At 44.4% G+C, this 22264-nt stretch overlaps 1 protein-coding gene across 3 annotated transcripts in view; it reads right to left on the bottom strand.

Annotated features, from left to right (window-relative positions):
* Positions 1-22264, bottom strand: part of LOC126531262 (uncharacterized) — a 54601-nt gene that overhangs the window by 10070 nt on the left and 22267 nt on the right. For all 3 annotated transcript variants that reach the window (XR_008612640.2, XM_050178714.2, XM_055071051.1), the window contains exons 8-10: positions 21884-21982; positions 13795-14033; positions 11590-11700 (exon numbers count right to left, since the gene is read on the bottom strand). Coding sequence is in view for 2 of the 3 variants with exons in the window: in XM_050178714.2 (XP_050034671.1) it covers positions 11590-11700; positions 13795-14033; positions 21884-21982 (449 nt within the window). In the remaining variant the exon portion in view is untranslated. The remainder of the gene's footprint in view (positions 1-11589; positions 11701-13794; positions 14034-21883; positions 21983-22264) is intronic.

Genomic DNA, 22264 nt, shown 5'->3' with positions numbered 1-22264 from the left:
GCTTTTGTGGTCTGTGGCAACATACTTTCGACAGCATATCTGCGATAGTCGTGTTTAATCACTTCGTCAACCTATTCGTTTGGGGATGACGTAACGGATGATGTAAAGCAGTTGCTTTACAGTGCACAGTGCTGCTCAGCTTCAAAACCTCTTCTAGCATCTCTGCATTGAATATTGCACCACAATCGGTGATGACTACTGGTGGGGCTCTGTGGCGTAGGACGTGGTGGATGAAAAAATGTACAAGTTCTGCTGCGGTAGCAGTGCCTTTCTTCTGCAGTACCAAGTGAGGTAATTGGTAGCAACTACAATACAACAATTGCCAGACGAAGATGTGGGGAATGATCCCAGCAGGTCTATACTACCAATCTACTGAAGTGGTGTTTGCGGAATGGTTATGGGTTGTAATAGTCCTGCTCAGTGCATAGGAGGAGTCTTAAGTCATTGCCAGTTGCAACACCTGTGAACGTATTGGTTTACAGTCTTTACAAGCCGTAGCCAGTAGTAAGCACAAATTCTTTCCAATGTGTATGCGTGAATCCCAGGTGCCTGGGTGATAGTTCACCATGACAAGCGTGTAAAATGTTGTCAAGAAGTGCAGTCGGTGTGACGAGCAGGTAAGCCGTTTGGTAAGGATCGAAGTTCTTCTTATAAAGGCCTCCATTCCAAAAACAAAACAAGGATAGTGAATATGCAGAATCTCGAGGAAGGCTGGATGGGCGTTCTTTAAGGTAGTCAATGGGAAGGCCCATCACCATGCCGTCCCACTGTTGCTGGGCCTTATCATATGCTAACACAGTAGAAAAAAAAGCATCATCCTCCTTAATGTCTGTGGTGCCACTGTCAACGGGATTTAGTGAGAGACAATTAGCATCAGTGTGCTTGTGTCTGGACTCGTGAATGATGGTGACATCAAATTCTTGCACACAAAGGCTCAATCGTGCCAAATGACCTGAAGGATCTTTTGCGAGCCAGCAGAGCGAATGATGGTCGCTTACCGCTTTAAATAGCCAGCTATACAAGTATGGTCGGAACTTCATTATTGCCCCGACAATTGCTAAGCATTCTTTTTCGACAGTGGAATAATTTTCCTCAGCAGATGTTAATGCATGGCTTGCATAGTCAATGACAAGTTCAATACCTTTCTCCATTGGACCTACACAACTCTAAGACCAACGTTGCTGGCGTCTGTATGCAATTCTGTGTCTGCATCCCTATGAAATGACCGAGTTCGATGCCCCGAACAGCGATGTCATTTTTCATGAGTTAGTTTAGCGGTTCAGCAATATTTGAAAAGTTTTCGACAAAATGCTTGTATAGCGTACGCAGAGTCCAAGAATTGGTGAACATCATGCTTATTGGTTGACGTGGAAATTGTGGTAATGGCATTGGTTTTCTCTGGGCCTGGGCTCATACTGTCCAAGGAACTTGAGTCCTCTGTACCCACAGTGGAACTTCTTCGGCTTCAAAGACCAGCTATTCAAATGGCCTTAAGAACTGCTTGAAAGCACTTGATGTGCTGCTTGAACGTATCCGAAATGACCACGATGTTGTCTAAGTATAGTAAGTATGACTGCCATTTAAGGCCTGGCAGAACAGTGTCCATCATCCTTTGAAATGTAGCTGGGGCCAAACACAAACCAAAAGGGAACACCTTGAATTCAAATAGGCCACCTGGAGTAATAAATGCAGTTTTGTAACGGTCACATTCATCAACTGCTATTTGTCAGTAGACACTATGCAAATCCATTGACGAAAAGTATCGAACATGTCGGATACAGTCCAAGGAGTCATCTATTCTTTGCAAAGGGTAAATATCTTTCTTGGTGATCTTTTTTATTTTTGATAGTCCATGCAGAAGTGCAAAGTTCCATTCTTCTTTTTCACTGATACAACCAGCGAAGCCCAAGGACTTGTTGAAGGTTGTTTAAGCATTTGCTGAACTTGGTAACAAATAATGTCTTGCTCTTTCTGTGACACCCTGTAGGCATGTTGGTGGACGGGTCTTTTGGTGGCCTCCGTTATGATTCTACGATTGGCTAGCAGTGCCTGGTTGACTTTGCTCGTTGAAGTGAAGCAACCTCTGAAAGAGTCTAGGATATCCAGAAGGGTCTCCTTTTGCACTGCTGATAGGCTTGGGTTTACACTGAGAGTGCTCATCAGTGCCTTGGCAGGATGATCAAGCAATGAAACTGCAGCTAATATTAAGGTATCCTGTGAATAATCTGCAATTCCTTCAAAGTAGATAAAGGCCATTTGCTTTGTGAGATGCCAATATTCACAGCTGAAATTTGTTACGAATAGGTGTGTTTGCCAGTTCTCAAGCGATGGAGGCTTGCCGTAACAGAAGAACAGACAAATTTGCTTCAGCAATTAGGGTTTCATGGACACCATGTCTGCACTCTACCCTGACAAAGAGGCTGCTCCGAGGTGGCAGTGCAATTGACTCATCAAAACTGTATAAGGCTGCGTCCAGAGTTTGAATGGCGTCATAATTTCAGGAAAATGAGGATCTGCAAATGTCACGAGTAGGTCGCGAAGGTCTACAACCCCGCCGTATTCACGAAAAAAGTCAATTTTCAGGATAACTGGTCTAGAGCACGTAGGTAGTTCAAGGAAATATCCCATGAATGTCGATCCACAAATATTAATTCATGCTGTACATATTCTATTTGGCGTCACAAGATGGCCACCTGCTGTGTGCAACTTCGGTCCTTGCAGGGTGTTATGACTTTCTGCAATGACCAGCAAATGTGCCGGTCATAACTGGATAACTGGCTCAGGTGTCAATGAAGGCAGTAACTGCGTAATTATTGATTATAAATGGTGATGTCAGCAGAAACTAGCTGATTGGTGTCAGAGGTCAGTCAGAAGTGGTCATGGTTCGTTCATTGCATCAAAGGAGGTTCGTTTACAGTTCAATGAGCAGTAGCCTGACCCGCAAAAGTCGCTGTTCCTAGTTTACCCTGAGTGGGACTGGGGGCCTGCCACTGCCAGAAACATAAGACGAAGGCAGGGTAGGTTGTGAGGAACGCTGAGGAGATGGCGACAGGGACTGCTGGCACTATTGGATGCTCGAAGGGCTCCGCTGACCCATTACATATGCCTAGATCTCACGTGAGTGCTCACTGTAGCGTGGGCAATATGCATCAGGACGAAAGATGCAGAGACCATGTTGATGATAAGGGCACTCGCGGTATACGTATGCCTTGCCACAGTGATAAAACAGCAGGTAGTTATCAGATGAGCAACAAACACTTGCCTTGCTACTCCTCGGTCTTCAGTCGGATGACTCATGCGGAGGTGTGAGCGAGGACCAGTGAGTGGCCTACTCCATGGTTGGCATGGTGACCTGTAGCTTGCACAGGAGTATGCAATGCCACTGCGTACATGATGACGGAGAATTCAGCTCTTGGCGGTGCTAGCAGTTGCACTGCCAGTCAAATTTGACCACTAATGACGTTTGTGAATGCTGTCACATGTGGCTGGTGTCTCACTGTCAGAAGTCGCCATAGCTCGTCGTGCACAACACTGCGTATGAGATCTGTGGGAGCTTGCTTCTCACTGTCTGATGCGATAGAGCATGCAGTAGCCGCGACACCGTGGCATTTGTAGTGTGATGAATGCTGCCGAAGCATGCTTTTCATTGTGGTCGCCTCGCTCACGAAAGTGGTTGTCAAGGGATTTCACAATAGTGTGGGAAAAAGCTATTATCTTACTGTGTGTGTCAAATGGCATGCCATTTTCTGCTCTGGCATTATGGGGTCAGCTCGTCGAAAAAGACGAAGCATGTGTTCAAAAAATACGAAAATGCTTTCATTTGGCTACTGATTCCTGGAAGAAAAGACTTCTTCCCTTCTTACCTTTCCTTCGGCACTGCGGTATATATCACAGAGCTGTCAGCGAAATTCCTGCCAGGTCATGAAAGAGCCCTTATGGTTCTTGTACCAAGTTCACGCAGTCTTCGAGGGTAAATTAGATGTTTCGCAGCTTCCAGACATCACGCTGGTCATTGAAGTCAGCAACTCAATCGAAGTGGTCTAGCCAATCTTCAACATCTTCAAGAACATCACCATGGAACCATCTAGGTATCAGTGGTGTCTGGAGAGCCCATGGGAAGGGAGTAGATTGAGCATCGAGAGTCTGGCTTCCATGACTTGTGGTAGTGGACGTGCTTTTGGATGACAAGAGGTTAAATTTCAGAGGTAGTCCATCCAGGCAGTGGTTGTTTCTAGCTCTGGAGGCTCTCTCCAAGGTAACTGGAATAGCGTCAGAGACTTCTGGTCCAGGGTGCATGTACACAGCACCTCCACCAGTATGTTACGGGTTAAGTACACAAAGACCGCCCGGAACCAACGTCTAACACCAGCTAACTAACACCAGCTAAAAAGTGTTCTCCTCTTCTTCTCTCCACGTGCACACCTTTCTAGTGCAGAGGCTCACAGATGGCATGTTTACTTTCCCCATTCCTTTTCAACACAGCATTTGCTCTTGGATGGAGTAGCCCCAATAGCAATGCTTTATCTATTACTCTTTTATTTTTTATTCTATCCATAGTGCACCTTAAGGTTGGCATCTGAGAAAAACGCCGGAGGGTGACAAAACAGCGGTGGCAGGACGGGCGGAATGCATCAAAAACAAACACTTTCCCATTTGCAAGGAGATTAGAGGCATGTACATGTCTTCGGGATACTAGCTTGCCTTTCAAGCTCTAGAAAAAGCTACACAGTTACACTTTGATACAACGAAGTTGGCAAAATCAGCCATTTGCTTTGTTATATCCAAATTTTGTGATATGGAAATTTGCCCTTTTATGCAAATAATAATGTCGCCAATAGATTTTTCTTACACCAAAGGGGTCGCAAAGTTTTCCAGGGCAATCGGAAAAAGAACATTTCAATAAGAAAAAAGTACTTTTTTTTTTATTTGAGAGTTGGCGATGAAAAATACGGTTCTATTGCCATGTCGACGATATCTTCACATCGGCCGTATGAGGCAAAGCTGTGCTTTCGAGCTCACTCCACCCCCGCGGCTCATAGTGTCGCCTACAGTGGGACGACAATACCATAAAAAGCACCCGGCAGTGGGAACCAAATGTTTTGTCTGCCTCTCACTTCAATACATATCCGAAACTTGAGATAAGGCAAGATCCAGGTACTAAACCTGCAGAAAGACGGAGCATATGATACCATGCCATATCAATACTCCCACTCTTTGCAAACGTGGCTGCGTACATGGCTGCATTAAAGAAAGAGACGCATGGCAGACAGCCTTTGCCCTGCCATTGCATTACCATGGGCTCACTCCCCTCCCCACTTTCCCCTTGCACGCACGGGACAACAGCGCTCGTCAAGCCGCCGTCCTTCTTGGCTCACCCCTGCAAGCTTTCACCCACACCCAAAGCAAACAGCGCGCGGCGCGCGATAGGATTGTATCGCACTTGGACTCTATACATAATATGGTGTTGCTCCCCTTCGACGGTCCCTCTTGGTCACGTGGCGCACAATTTGAGAGGTGCGTTCACAAGCAGCTGCTTGTAATTCAGCCATTTGACCATCTGCGCCTGCGGAAGTTTCCACTTATTGTCTCGGCGTTTCTTAGGGCCGACAGTGAAATTTCATTATATTGAAATCTTGTATATATGCAGTTCGTTATGTTGAGGTTTTAAATACATGGTGCTCTATAGACAATAAGCTGTAAAAAGTTAAATACTTCGTTATATCCAGTGCTGGGCAGAATCGAAGATACCGTATATGTATCTTAGATACTATGTATCTTATTTACTCTTTGGGTAGCTTATATCTGTAATCTGTATCATGACACGTCTGGCAAGACTTGTATCAGTGTTTGTATTTCCGATACATGAAAGAATGTATCGTGTATCTTAAGATACAAGATACTGGCTATTGCAACACCATCTTGCGAAAATATAAACATTGGCTGAACTCTGCTTCTAAAGCTGATACTGCTGTCACTGAGCCATCTGCATACTACAACTAAAGGCAGCGACACTCTTTTATCTTTCCACCAGAGCCCTCCAGTGAGGGCAGGTGATGATGTCTGCGCATCCCTATTGGTGGAGCAGAGTCACGTGGTGGCGCTTATGCCATCTCGACAAAAACAAGTGCGCGAACGTCTGCACACTGCCGACCTCTCGTTTTCTTGACTTTTTGCTTTATTGCTACAGCAATATGGACACTCCAGGCATATTTCTGCTGTCGGCGTCACAGTGAGATTCCGTATAAAGCTTAAGGGCAATAAAATCGTTGCAATGTGCCGTATGCTGTATGTGCGAACGAAAGCGTGCGGCGAGGTTGAGGCGGTGTTCGTGGCTCAATCTTGCACACGCAAGTGAGGAAAGCGGGAAGAAAGCGTGCCGTCTTCCATTGTGCGCAAGGCTCCAAAGGAGGGGAGTGAGAGGGGGTGTGTTCTACTCCGAGCTGCTGTGTCTTGAAAGCGATCTGCGACGGGGACAGAGTCTGCCCGTATGCTGTGTTTTCACAGCTTAGTTAGTGTTGATGCGAGACGCCTGCAAGAAAGTCGATTTGCTTGCTGTTGCTGCCGCGCTTCCGGACTCCAGTGTTTTGACAGAGAGTTTCCGCGGTCATCGAGCGAAATGTGTTCATGTTTGCATGTGCGCGCGTGGCACCCTGCTAGTAATTCTAGTTAGTATGCCTATGTTCACAAGATTATATGGCAGGTAAAACTACTATCCTTAATTTGTAAGACTGTCCCACTAATTTGCTAGCGTAATCGATGCTTCAGCTTTCGGGTGAAACTGCGACTTTTTTAGTTGCATAGGTGCCATGACATTTGCTCATAGCTACCGTACTATGCTCCGGACTCAGGAATGCGTGCGGTGTCTTTCGCACAAATTATGATGCCACTGTAGTGTCATTATAGGAGTTTCTCCTGCATCGTACATTGTTACGAAGTCTTAAGAATGCACGAATGAGGTTGTCTCGCATCTGGTGGCTTTCACGCATCAGTGATTTGAAAGATCTCATCGATGTAAGTTTCACTGTCGTGAACCAACACGCAGATGGTGCTGCTTCTGCAAGACTTGCGCATAAGGCGGCTATTTCGTGTACGTCATTGTTGCTCACAAGCACCAAAAGCTATTTTTTGGACTACATTACATAAAGCATTCTTGCATTGCACAAGATTTCTCACAGAAGAAAAATCGTAAAAAGATTGGATGCTAATGATTATGTAGAATATGCAGATAAGTAGAATATGAAAGGTCATTGCAGCTTTGTGTGCTCTCTGTATATACAATGCGCCCCAAGAAATGTCTGCTACCAGCGTTGTTGCTGCAGTACACCTGTCCGGTGATCCGGTATTGTATAAACGGTAATATGTGTACACACAAGGTAACAGCGGTATTTGTGCCATCGTGCAGGGGCTTCTTACTGGTGTTCTTGTAATTAGATGCTGACCCGCTAGCTGGTCGGCAAGCAGAACGGCGACTCCGATCAATTACAAAAGCGACATGCGAAAACCGCTGACAGCGCAGTCTGTAAGGAGCTTTCATGTTAAGCAGCTAAAGCAACCCCCAAAAAATGTTCCGGAATGAAATGAACGAAAAAAAGCCAAGGAATTTTTGAGATACTAATAGACATTTCATTCAAATGAAACAAGGTTGACTGGAGTTAGGAATTTCCAAGCAAACATTCTTGTGTACAGTCGCGGACTGTTTATTCGGACCTCATGGGGATTGCGGAAATGTCCGAATAAACAGGTGTCCGAAAAAGCAGATTAAGAAAAAAAGAAATCCTTTATTTCCATGCATTTATTCGGGCTTGGCAGTAGACTTTAAAAAAATTGTGAATGCGCCGTTGTGCACTGTTCCATTTACGAGCAATCAGATAAGCCTGAATCTCGGAGAGGGTTGTACGGTCACTATAGGCAGCTGAAAGCACAGTCACTGCTTGTGCGCGCTCCGTGTGCGACGGCAGCGTAGCACATGGTGCGTCATCTTCAGACTCGGAGTCATCGTCTGGCGGTGCAGCAGAAACCTGATGAATGATCTTGCCGTCATCGAGTTCTGCGCATGTCAGTACAGCAGCAGCTGTGAAACTGCCAAATGAGACGGTGTCTGGAACCACTGTACAGGTCTCGGCAGAACACTTTCGGCATCAGCATAGCGCACATTTGAAGGTGACAAATCCTAGGCTCCCGGCACCCGCTTGCCAGCATTCCCCAGCGCAGTTTGCGCGGGCACTGTCGGTGCCATTAGACACTTGATGCTATGTTTCCATATGCCACGTTGCATCACTGCAACCTCGACACAGCACACAAAGCAAACATCGCCAAGCCGTCACGTTGATACCCGTCGCACAAATGAAAAACGTGGCCTACTCACAGCGTCGTGCACGAAGAAACAAACAAATCAGCTGCTGGATTGTCTTGACATGGCTTACTAAGCTGAGACCGAAACTGCTGTAGCCACGAACCAGGCAGAAACGATGATGACGAGCGGGGATTTGCCGTAGCGCCACTTCGTGGGGTAGCAAGGAGGCTCCGTTCAAAACAAAAATGGCGTTCAGCAAGTCGAACCATGCACCGGTCAGAGTCGGTGCATGGTGCTTTCGATCGAGTTGGCTCAAGGAGTGTCCGAAAAATCAGACGAGGGGTTGCAAGGTGTCCGAACTTTCGGCAGTTGTTATACATTATGGTCTATGGGGAGAATGGCGGTGCAGCGAAGCAGACCAAATAATCGAGCATGTGCGAATTTTTGGAGCCCGAAAAACCAGTCAGCGACTGTATTCGCGTTTGCTGCTACATTATATAGATCTATAATAGAAATTTGCGAATGTATCGAAGTATCTTAAGACACAAGTGGAAAGTATCATGTTGGATACAATAATTGCGGTAGTATCTTGTATTTGTATCGCATATACTTGTTGCCCGAGTATCTTGTATCGTATCATAGTACAATTGCAAAGTGTCTTTTCCCAGCCTTGTTAACTGTGTCACCACCACAACACAGAGTGGAATCTCGATAAATGGAAATCGCTTAACTCTTTCATTACCACGCCTACTCATATCGATTGCTGGTCATCGATGCTTCAGATCGCTGATTTCGACATGCTGGAGCCGTTTCTTATCTACTTAAAGGCCATCCAGTAATAAGTACAGGCACTGAATGTACAGGAAAGTACAGGCACTGCACTTTCAGAATCAGTTAAAATTTTTATGCTCCAGTGATGGTGTGATTTCCGACGGACCTTTTAGCGAACTAATGTGCGTATGTTTCAGCAAAAAGAGGCACATCTGTCACCTTCTGCTGCGTACGAGAAAGAAGCATGCCACTTACGATTACGCTGTACTAGCATCAAAATTTTGTAATCAGATGACTTCCAGCAAATCAAGAATTAAATTATATTGCCGGCTTTGCAGTCCGACAGTGCTCAGCGGTGATAATTAACCGAAAATGACACCAGCTGATCACTAGTGAGCTTTGGCTTGCAGTTCGAGTCATTTTATTCTGCCACAGTGTATTTCAGAAGGTCCGCCGCATGTACAACATGTGGACCTGGCATTTTCAACCCATTCCCAAGAGTTTCGATTTCGGTTCTGTCATAAAATCCCGACAAGAGTTGCTGCCAGTGTCACTGCGCAGTTATCGAAAGTCGCTCTCATGGCGTCGTCCTGTGCAGCTGCGTCGCAAGAAAAGCATTGTGCTCGAAACTATGCTGCACCCACACTTCAATTTAGTGATGAGGACTCGAGTTACGATTCCGAAGATGACAGCAAAGCAGATTGAAGCTCTGACAGCGACGATGTTTTGAGTCAGCATGAGACATCTGCAGCTGTTCACTGGCGAATTTTCTTTATGGCCTTCAGCAGTTTCCTTCCTTGTGTGCGCTTATCTGCCGATCTTTTTGCACAACCCGAGAGCTCTACTGATTATTTTCAGGGTGCATACTTCGCTTGGTTGTGATGTGCTGCCATCGGCAGCAAAGAAAGTTCCGTTCAAGCCAAGAAGGCCGCCCGTAGCACATTTCGGCCCAGCACTTACGGATCAGTGCAAGGCATTTTACAATGGCGTGGGATTTCTTTCCACTCTTCTTTTCTGCAGAAGTGATAAAGACAATCTGCAAAAATGCAAACAGATATGCTTGGATGCATAATATTGTAGTTGCCCAGCTATGCTGAGAGCGATCAGCCCTGGAAGAGGTGCAGGACTCTAGACAAACTGGTGAAGTACATTCCTTGGACTTCTCGTCGGACCATCCTCAGAAAGTGCCCACAAGGGGGAACTGCAAAATGTGTTACGAGGACTGCAAAGTTCAACAAAAAGCAAACGATTTGTGGGAAAAGTGCAGAGTGCACCTATGCTTTACAAAATCCAGGAACTGCTTTACCTCTTGGCATGAGCTATGAACTGGTCTTAGTTTCTTTTTTGTATCCGAAGAACGCCAGTGCACTGAGCATTTATTTTTTCAGACAGTACCCCTGGGTTATATCTTTGAAATGTATATTCTGAATTTCCTTCGATATTAATGTTCTTGTAGATATCACCACATTTCTTTATTGTTGTTTTTATAAACTGGCAGCAAAAATGGTGCTTTCGAAAATTTTTGTTTTACCGAATAAATTTTTTTGCTGGCAACGTATGTTTTTAGAAAGAGCATTTCATTATGTATAATATGCTATGCTGCAATGTGTGCTGGGATGTTATTTGTAGTGGTAAATAATTTTTTTCTGTGACCTATAAAAAACGACCTCTTTCTCGCAGTAACGAAACAGTTAAATGGAACTGCCTCTTAAATGAAACACCATCCTTATGGTTGGTTCGTTTTGTATTCACGCAATTGTATTCAGCTTTGTCTCTCAGTAAATGGAACTCCTGATAAACAGAACCAATTTCCCTGGTCCCTTGAGGTTCTTTTTAAAGAGAGTCTACGGTACACATTAGATTGACCAAACTTTCTTTCCACACAGCCTTCATTTTCAATGTAACATAGTGAACATAATTCCACATTTAAATACCAAGCCCATCTTTTCCAAACCTTTTTCTTTTCTTTTGCCCTCTCTTTCTCATAGAACACTTCAATCCCTCATCCCCTCCCCCACGAGTTGTAGGATGTAGGCAACTTTACACAAGCCAGCGAAATTCTCTGTGTTCCATTAGACTTTTCTCTCTCTTCTCGCGTGTGCAAGCTTTTATTTGAGAGTAACTCACAGTAATAAATAATGGCCCAATGGCTGGCATCTACAAGCTGTCATGCTGGCTATGATGTCACTGATGGTGGCAAAAGAGACGGGGCCTTGAAAGCCACAGGAGAGAACAATCTATTATGTGAGGTTGTAGGCTCCCTGCTGTGTGCATAAAAATAATATTTGGCTCGCATGTTGATGGCAGCACTGACTAGAGATTACAAAGGTTTCCTTACCATTTTCAAAATGTGTTGCAGTGCCTCTTTAATTTTATGTCCATACTAATTGTTTATGCTATCGCTCACTGCACAGTCCTTAGCTTGCTCTCAGGTTTTCATTGTTAGAAAAGCTTTAGCCATGATGTATTACTGCAAATAAAAGCAGTCAGCAGTATGGCCAATGACAGTGCTGGGAGGTTTTTACCTTGACCAGCTTTTGCTGGAGGTCAGGGAGTCGCACAATGTCATAGATAGCAGGCGTGACAAGGTCACCCCAAGGGTGATGCTCATGTGCAGGCCTCATATGCTTCTCTACCTGTAACAAAAAAATTGCAGGTACAAACAGCCAGTTACATTATGCCCTGCTCAAGTCACTGCTCCTAGGCGTGGGCAGCGCAACCCAGACGAAGGGCAAAAGGAAGTAAATGATACGAGCACTGCTTCCTTTTGTTCTTCGTCCGGGTTATGCTGCTTACCCCTAGGAATATGTTCAATCCCCAACTCAGCCAGCTAGCCATGTTAGTTCAATTCACTGGCAGTGCATCAAAACAAATGGAATTTGACTTCTACATTTCAGCTAAGAAGCACCTGGTACAGGCTATGTGCACTACAACTAAAAGCCCCTGATAAGGTTTCACTACGCTGTTTTTGGATTCTCTGTGCCTCCATAACAAGCACTATCCTGACCACAGGAATCAGCCCAGGGGATTGTACAAGGAACAACTGCAAGCACCTCCACACATGTGAAGGTTTCCCAAGCGCAGCATGTTACAAAAACTAAAGGCCAGTGGCACCCCCACTTGGAGCAAGTCTGCTACAGGATAGCAGCAATTTGCTCACTGTTAGCGAGATTGCAGAGGGTGATGACACGTGTTGCTCCTCCACCTTTTGCTGCTGGCTCTATCAGTCAGCCAATCAATAAAATTCATTGCTTCCCTTGTTTGACAGTCGCCAGTAAACCCTATCTGGAATCCAACGAATGAGGAGGATAATCTCTTTTTGCTTGCTGTACCTGTATGGAGCTCAGTGATGAAGAATTAGCTGACGTACTGTCTGTCAGGGACAACAGATTGTGGGCCATGGCTCTCTGTGTATCTAAATATTCTCACCCAAACATTGCTCCATTTTTTTTAATAACCATATTTCAACAGATTATTACTGTTATCAGGTTATCGCTGAAGGTAAGATGTGCCTACTGCATTTAAAGTTTCCTGAGTGTTGTCGCCGATTCTATAGTGAAAGAATCTTTGCTCATTAGATTGTGCACACAACGTGAATAGTGTTGCATAAGTTCAAATTCGAAGCACTAAGTCACTCTGGAATGCGTGGTGACACTTGTAGTATAATAGCAGACCGACATGACCATCACTTCAAATATCAATGACTGTACTCGTTGCTATTGTTGCGTTTTGATTGTTGCTTGTTTTTCTGGACGTGAGTTCCCCAATAATAAGTGATGTTCTTATCCTTTATTGACAAGTGCTACAGGCAATGTATGAGAAGAAAAAATGTTTGTTTTCTCGCTTAGTTTCAGTATTGAGTACGAAGTTTCTGGCTAAATGTCATCGGCCAACATTGAATGACAGGCAGCAAGCATCATTTGTTGGTTTGGAGCAGAAACACAGGATGAAGAAAAAGAAGTTTGACACGTGACTCGCTGCCTTTTGAAAGCAAGGTCGGAGGAAACAGGCCAATGCAAGGTCTCCCACTGCAGTGATGTCACACACGTGATGTAAAGCGAATGAAATGCACAATTATGGTTCCCATATGACGAGAGCTGCCTCTATAAATTCCAAATGAAGCCTTACGTGATTCAGGGTGAAGCCCACTTCCAGTTTCCTGCCTGGGGATTTCCCCTTATAGTTGAAAAAAATTTCTACAAAATATTTTTTTTTCTTTTTGGTGATTATGCTTAGTCTCGATGTATTTGGCACATTTAGATAGAAAATAAACATTTTTTCGGAGTATTTATATGTCTCGACCTTAAAGAGTTAACTCGCGGCATGCCAGTGTTTGCTTCTTCCCTGCTACTACACTGTGACAATACCCTCCCAAACTAGGCCTGGAGCTCAGCGTTCACAGGTGACCTTGCTAATTTCAGTTTTTGGTTCATTAAAATGCAGTGCCTTGGACCTTCACTGATAAAAAATTGGGCGTAAACAGTCACTGTCAAAAACCATCATGTCACAGTAGGCCAGTGCAGGAACTTCGAGGTGGTGCTGCCATTTGTCTCGTTTTTACGTCTCTTCTGGCTTACTACACCTTTTCTCACGGTGAGTGGCTTTTTTTTTTGTATATTATGGAAGGGCAGTTTACTAATACAGCTTAAATAATTTTTCTCCTTAGTGTCCCTTTAAAATGCACAAAGTGTATGCTAACAGACTACTAGAGAATTTTTCGTTGCACACACCTTTTCGTAGACACCGGCTGATATGACAAGGAGGATGTGATCGGCACGATGCAGCCACGTAGGCAGCCATTGATGCGGGGCTCCCATGTCATTGGCATCAGTCACATCGAACACCACACGCAGGCCAGGAACTTTCGACAGGAGCTGGTACAGGGCTTGCACTGCCTCGAAGTGTGTGGCCGAGTCATATGAGTAGAGCAGGAACACCGTGGCTGACCTTCGCGCTGGCACAGCTCGCTCTGTCAAATTTCATCCTTGGTAAGTTCCAAGCTTCAACATGAAAAGCTCATGTCCATTGTCCGGAGTCACAGATGGTGCCTCCTTAACATGTTATCATTGCAATGAAAAAGCTTGATACTGCTGTATGACAAAGTCCCCTTTATGGAAGATTTACCGACACCGTGCGAGCACACGTAGAGTGAGCCCACAACTTCCATTAATTTCACTTCGGTTGATTCGATGCCAACCAAAGGTCTTGGCTGGCCCCCATGGCTTTCGATGGGCCCATAGCTTCATTATTTCAATCCTAAAACGGGCTTTCACCAGATAATTCAAACTTGGCCAATCAGCACGCATGCACCTGACCTCTATGGTGACCACATTCGCCACCCCTTTAGTGACAGCGGCTGTCTCAGCGGAGCTTAGGGGACAGTCATCACCTGTCATCTCCTGTCAAAAATTCCTATTTCTGTCTTGCCATAGAAATATTTTCTAGCAATAACTGTAGCTCTCAATGTCTGATTAAGGTATTTACCCAAGCCAATGTGTGCCAATGTATTTTTTTCTTTCTTTTCCCACAAAAAATGGGCAGAAAATTGCCTTTGCAGTGCAACTGGATGTGAAACCAAAACCGCCTTCACAGCATTTGTATGCTCTACTGCAACATGTGAGCACTGCAGCGAATCTGACTTAAAAAAACCTGCTGCCATTCTGCAATGCATATTTTTCCAGTTAAAATTCGAGGGCCCATTAGATTTCTACTTTGTTTAGGAGGCTTAATGTGATTTTTAGTTAGTTTTCCACTTTAAACAAATAGAAGGTGGTCGCCCATTTGATTTGTGAGCATGTTAGAATTGGGCAAATACTAGGAAATGAATCAGTGGTGTTTTGGCTTTTCTTTCCCTGTGTCTTGTTTAATTCAACTGGCCAGATAATCTTGTCAATTTCATCAGTCCCATCAGCATTGAACTAACGGAAGTCCACAGTATAGGTAGACTATCTCCCACATGCATCAATTAATTTTTGTAATGACAATTAACAAACATCAACATTTCTCATCCTAAGAAAGCTTGAAACCTATTAGATTCAACCATTTTTCACATATTGCAGAGAACCCTTCCAATACTCATCAAAAGTAATGAATATATGGGCAACAAGCTCTAGTACTAGTTGTAAGAAAGTAGCATACCTCATGGAGGCACTTCCACTAAATAAATAATTAATGGCAATGAGAAGCGCTTGCTATATTATAAAGCTGCTTCAAATATGTAAACTTTTCCATCTTCCAATGTCATTTTCATTGAATTCAATAGCCAATTAAGGCAACATAACGAGAAAGTAAAACCTTTATGAAAATACAGTTAAACATCTGTACAAGTTTTGATGCAACGAAGCTCAAGATGCAATGCAGCTTTTGAAGAAGTTTTCCTACTGCAATTCAACTAAGCACTTGTATGTCATAGTTTCAATCGAATGTGTGCCAGATGCACGCACTAGGCCTTTGTAACCAGAAAAAAACACTCTGACTCAGTCTTCATTTGCAGGTGTCTTGCTGTACACATATGCAATGAGTACTGTCACTTCAGCACTTGTACAGGCCACATTACTTTCATGCCGTACACTCCAGTGGCTTGGTAATCCACACACACTTCAATGAAAACAATGGTATTTTAGCCTGACAGATAACTTGTATACTGACAAAAGGTAAACAATTAAAAAAGTCTGCAAAAAGAAGCAGTAAAGAACTATGCTTTTTGTATAAACAGCAGCAATATTATGAGTTTCAGATTTGCAATATCATTTACTCTGCCCTCACAAAACACCATGTCTCATGTGAGCAATTTCAAGGCCTTTCAATCTCATGTTCTTTGCAGTTCCTAACCTGCATTGATCACCAAAGTATTGTGCCACCATTACACTGGAAGGAGGGTGGCCACTGAAATATGCAACAGTCGCCAAAAAGCAACCAGCCTTCAAAACAAAATTAGAATGTAAAAAATACAGTTATTGCTTGTGAAGAATGGTTCTAATGTTTATATAATTGTTGTTTTGCTTTTAGAGTTCTTTTCGCTGGTCTGGTCCACTTGGTTGAAATTGAAGTGCAGAATATAATAAAGGGGAAAATGAAAGTGTATGATAAGATAACTTGTCGCCAGTGGGAGCTGAACCCACAACATCAGCATTATGCGTGCGTGTGTTGGACTACCAATTGTGCGTGCTACAGCAACGGCAATCAATCTGAAACATAGTTCCAGCGCACATTTGGACAAGGACGAGGAGAGAAAGACAACACGAACGCCGGACTTCAACTGAATTTTATTTATGGAAAACAGGGCTTTATGTACACAGGGGGAGGGGGTGGGGGACTGCTAGTGCGCAGGACCACTCAAAAATATTTCCTTGGTCTAGGCAAAGGTTATCAGAGGTGTCAAAACAAAAATAAAAAAGGAAAAAATTGGAAAAAATTTTCCCTCTCTTTTTTACATCACTCAGTCCAATCTTGTTCATCTCCCGCCCTACCTTGCTGGTTCGACACACAGCGTCTGCCCTGAGATAATCAATTTCTTTTGTCCCGAGTGCAACAGAAGGAGCACTGACACAGTAATCATTTTCTTTGTAGATACAAAACGCTTCAAATATTTCCCGGTGTTTCTGATTGCTATACTTGCGCAATAAGCGTGTTCGTTCGAAAAACGCCTTGCATGCTGGCTTGTGCGAGCAACGGCGAATGTGGTCGGCTAAATGACCAGCGCCCCTTAGTGATGTAGCATTCCTGCGATGCTCTAGCAAGCGTTCATTCAGACAGCGCCCGGTTTGGCCAATATAGCATTTCCCACAGGCGAGGGGAATACTGTACACAACGCCGACGTCACAATCAACGAGGGCTTTGGTGTGTTTTATTTTGCAAGCTGGCTTCTTCTGGGATTCGTTTACTAGGCGACACATTCGTCCCAGCTTTTCCGGTGCAGAGAACACAACACGCACCCCGCACTTGTCGCCAACCTTCTTGAGGCGGTGAGAAACCTGGTGCCAATAGGGTACTACGACAGGGCGTTTTTGCGGGCGTGCGTCTTTTTTCTGCCTGCGCCTCCCACCAGCCTTTGCCTCGCGAATCTGGCTCTCTACCACCGAGGCCACGATTAGAACCCGGCCTTCTCCAGACGCCTTAGCTGGGCGTCGACGCTGTCACGAACTTGATGTTCGCAAGACTTGTCTAGAGCAGAGCGGATGCAGTTTTTTGCTATAGCTCTTTTTACGAGCTTGGAGTGGGCCGATTGATAATTCAGAATTTGTTTTTTCGACCGTGGCTTGTACTGCCAGCACACGCGCGCTCCATGAAAAATAAGACACAAGTCAAGGTACTGGATGCGACCATCTTGCGGCAGTTCGTGTGTGAACTTCAATCCAAAGGCGTTACTAGCAAAAATATCGAGAATGTTGCTTATACTATTGCCTTTATCCTGAGCATCAGTCGTATTCATTACCACGAGGTAATCGTCGACATATCTAAAGACTTTCTGCACGCCTGCGTTGTAAAGGGACGCTTGAATGCGCTTGTCAATACTTGCTAAGAAAATATCGCTTAAAAGTGGTGCTAGGCAAGAGCCGATGCACACTCCTTCTTTTTGGATAAAACAGCTGTCATTAAAAGTGATAATGGTGGATGAGAGATAAAAGGAAATTAGCTCTAAAAAATTGTCGGTTGATAACCCGGTCATGTTTTGGAAGGCCACTGGTGCCATGTCTTCAATGTGGCTTCTAACCGCGCTGAAAAGCTCAGGATGAGGCAATGAGTAAAACAAATCTTCTACATCGATAGAAAAAGCAAACCTCTTTTGACATGAGGTTTCACAGCCAGAAAAATATTCGATAACCTCTGTAGAATTTTTTACCAGGAAAGGGTCTTCTAACGGAATGGTACTAAGGTGCTTCTACAGATACCTTGACAAGATGCCCTGCCAGGAGCCCTTCTCAGTGACAATAGCCCTGAATGGAACACATTCCTTGTGGGTCTTTACAGTGAAGAAAACACTCAAAGACACAATGTCAGCAGCGTTGATGCTCTTTCTTAATTCGTCCTTGTCCTTAATCGTCCTTGTCGTCGTGTAATTCGTCCTCGTCCTTGTCCAAATGTGCGCTGGAACTATGTTTCATAATGCTAATCATAACCAACTAGCCCAGCTGTCCATACTTAGGCTATCAATCTGTCCACTAACATGGGTATTTATGTTTACTAGATCTAGCTCTAGAAGCATCACTGACAGCCATGATGGACGGATTGCAAAATGCTTTTTTGTCCGCTGGCATCACGTAACGTGCACTTCAAAGAGCAGGGATGGGGCTAAAGGACTCTCATATGCTACCTAATGACATCAAGGCTGCCAAATCCGAGACCCTTGCTATGAATGAACGAGAGAAGGGAAGTGGAGGGGCTCTATCTTGTTAATCATGACCATATAAAGCCAACAAGCAATGAAGCCAAGGAAAGCATCGGGGAAATTAACTGTGGTTGAAAATGAAATGCAGAAAATAATAAAGAAAACGAAAATGAAAAAAGATGAAAAGATGACTTGCCACCGGTGGGAGCTGAACCTTGACCCTCAGCATCTTGCGTGTGCTGCACTACCACAGGGGCTCCCGCAGGCTATATATCCGGCTAGGCACGGATAAATATATATATATATAAACAAGAAGAAAGGGGGTTAACCGAGGGGCCCGATTTTTATTAGTCATATCATAAGAAGCCAACAAACACTGACACCAAGGACAACACAGGGGAATTACTTGTGCTTAATAAATGAAATAAAGAAACAATAAATCAAAGGAAATGAAAGGAAATGAAAGTGGATAAAAAACAACTTGCCACAGGTGGGGAATGATCCCACAACCTTCGCATTTCGTGTGCGATGCTCTGCCAATTGAGCTACCGGGGCACCATTGCCTCATCCACTTTCTTGGGTATTTATGTTTCCTAGTAGAACTCTGGGAGTGTTAGCCAGCGCCACCACACGCAGACCTTGGCAGCGAATGTGGAACATCTTTTCTGCCGCAGGCATCACGAGAACGTGATCTTTTTTGGGTGAAGGTAACTGGTCAATAAACCCACACATGCTATCTGAAGGCATCAATGTTGCCGGATACGAGACCCTTGTTATGTAATAAACAAGAAGAAAGGGGGCTAACCGAGGGGCCCGAAATGCGAAGGTTGTGGGATCGTTGCCCACCTGCGGCAAGTTGTTTTTAAAGCGAAAGCTTTACTGGCCGCGAACTTGCGATTTTGCTGTGGCGATGCTCCGAGGAGGCACATGACGTCACAACGCGTGCCTAGCCGCGGATATTTCTCTCTCTCTCGCTCCCTAGTCACTACTGCACATGCGCCACTAGTAGCACCGAGCCACAGGTGTTCTACCACTGCGCAGCACTGCACCTTTCCGCCGCCGCCGTTTGGTATGACGTCACACCGTGTTCCTTGTCGTTGCACTCGCCTTCGCTCGCTTCGCCAGCTGCGTCGCATGCCTGATAACATGTCGAAGTATTGAAAAGGAGAGCTTGCGTGCGCCGCAAGCACAGTTCAGGCGGCAGTATGGACGGCGACAATTCTGATAAGCAGGAGGAGGCCTGGAATCGACATCGGAACGAGATGAAGAGAGAACGAATCGCCCAGGAAACAGACAAACAGCGTGCCGAATGAATGGCTAAACGCCGCAACATAGCTAGACAACCAGACCAACCTGAACTTGCAATCAAGATTAACCAAGGCTAACCATGTTATGCCTTAGCTTTCGCTACGTATAACCTGGCATAGCCGAGCTAAGCCACTGCCAATTTTCTTTGATCCACTTTCATTTCCATTAATTTATCGTTTCTTTATTTCATTTATTAAGCATAAGAAATTTCCCCTATGTTGACCTTGGTGTCAGTGTTCGTTGGCTTCTTGTGATATCACTATATATATATGTATCTTGCAACTGATGGTGGATTGCTCAGGACTACCGTCAGTTGCACTTCGCTCCTTGAAGAGACAGGACAAGTGTTGAGAGAGCGCCTAAACAATAAATTGCAATGTGGTGAACGTGGTTTAAATCATGAATCCGGGAGCTCAAAGAGGTGCATCGTAATACCCTAGCACATTTCTCTCACATTTACCGCTAAATTCCCAATAAATTTTTTTTCATCACAACAAACAGCCATGGTCTCTCTTGATTCAAGAGAACAAGTGATGTTAAGACAGCAAATACAGTAGAACCTCGACGTAATAGTTCTGTGGAAACCCACAAGGTGGAGAGAAGTAATTAATAAAGGGAAAATCAAACATCCACCCGTTCGTAGCAATTGCTACAAAGGAAACCCATATGGGTTCCTCGAAAGAAAAGCCTCGTAGTTGAAGAAAAATTCGTCCTGGTCTTGGACTCGAACCCGGGACCACCACCTTTCTGGGGCAGCTGCTCTACCATGTGAGCTAACCAGGCAACTAGCACATGGCAGGGCGAAGTCGAAATGGTCAACAACTCGAAGCAAAGACAAGAGTTTGACGTAATAGTTCTGCGGAAACCCGAAAGGTGGAGAGAAGTAATTAATAATGGAAAATCAGGCTTTTCTTTCGAGGAACCCATATGGGTTTCCTTTGTAGCAATTGCTACGAATGGGTGGATGTCTTATTTTCCAGATGGTAGAGCAGCTGCCCCGGAAAGGCGGTGGTCCCGGGTTCGAGTCCCGGACCAACTAGAACCTCGTTGATACATTCCTGCTACATACGTTTTCCGGCACCAACATACGCAATCAAGAACACAAAAAATGACCCAATAGAGTTACACTCAATTTTATCGGTTCATACATTCCCAGAAAACCCATTTTTCAGCAGCAACGTTCAGTATGTCATCAAACAGCAATCGTATGATACATTTTCTGGCCGCTAGATGCGATGTAAACATGAAAATGTGCAAGGCATGCATGATCGAGAACAGTATGTAGCTGCACGCCGCAGCAGCTTCACCGCAATACTCGCCCACCCATCTCACTTGTAACCACCGGCACACACTCAATTTTTCATTACAGTACCATCAAATCCTTTCCAGGGTCGTTGCACGCAGCATTCACAGCTATCATCACCTATTACGATAAGTAAGCATCTTTGCCTATCTGTTTCACAGCGCTTGGTGCTGTTGGAAGTGTACGCACACTTTTAATAGGCGAAACACGCCGCTGTTTCTTGCCGCAGGCGGCACGATGTGGGCATCATGTTTCGCTTTAGTGGCATCTGGCCTTGCCCACCAGCTCAATTTCGCTTCAGTTTCCCTTCGCCCTCTTAAAACACCACGCAGCAGGAAAACAATAAAACGCATCTCCGGCCACTGCTGGAGCACCACCAGCTCGATGCGCATTCAGCATCTCATGGCGCAACGACCCGCGTGACGCTTCCCCTTACATGGATGTCAAAAATAGTCGAGTCTGTCAATTTTTTTAGTAACTTCGGATTGTATGTTTTCCCTGTTAGTACGTTCTTTCTCGTGGCTTTTTCAAAAATGTAGGAACAAGGTTATATTGCATTTCATAATAGCTTATTTATTTTGCTTTCTTTACACTTTTTGCAAACATACTGCAGGCATTCCTAGAACTTAAAAGACTTTCAAGATTTTGAAAGAGTTCTGCACTCCTCAGTCAAGTTTAGACTCTACTGACTGACAGCTGTTGAAGATGCACATATGCAACAGTACACTGATATTGAGTCAGTAGAATAAAGAGTCGAAAACTTTCAAGATGACATGTGCGAGGCAGGTATAAGTTGCCTGTTCATTCTTTCTGGCCACATCACGACAAGAGCAAATATAAAGGAAAAGACTACAAGGACCAAGAACTCACAATGACTCACTTTTAATGTAGAAGTAGATGATTGATGCCGTTACTAAGGCAACAAGAAGGCCCAGTGCACAGATCAGAGAAATGGAAAGGGCAAGCTTCAATCTATTATCTAGAACAAAATAAAAGAAAAACATAAATGTCAGTGGCTACTGGATCGAATAGTGACACTCATTCAGTCAATATTTAAGTAGTAGCAGACACACTACATTGTAGAAAAAGGTGTATGATCTAATTCCACATTTTATTTACCTGCCTCTGTCCTCCCTTCTACTTTCTTTTCCTCCCTATTTCTCCTAGTTGATCATCTCTTCCCAGTTTGTCCATAATATCAAAGCTTTGAGCCCTCCACCTAAACTGCTGAATGCCACAATTCAAGGAGCTGCCACAGGCT

The sequence above is a fragment of the Dermacentor andersoni genome, chromosome 5, assembly GCF_023375885.2.
Source record: "Dermacentor andersoni chromosome 5, qqDerAnde1_hic_scaffold, whole genome shotgun sequence".
Lineage (NCBI taxonomy): Eukaryota > Metazoa > Arthropoda > Arachnida > Ixodida > Ixodidae > Dermacentor > Dermacentor andersoni.
The sequence above is the reverse complement of the archived record's forward strand: the minus strand, read 5'-3'. Positions and strand labels throughout refer to the sequence as shown.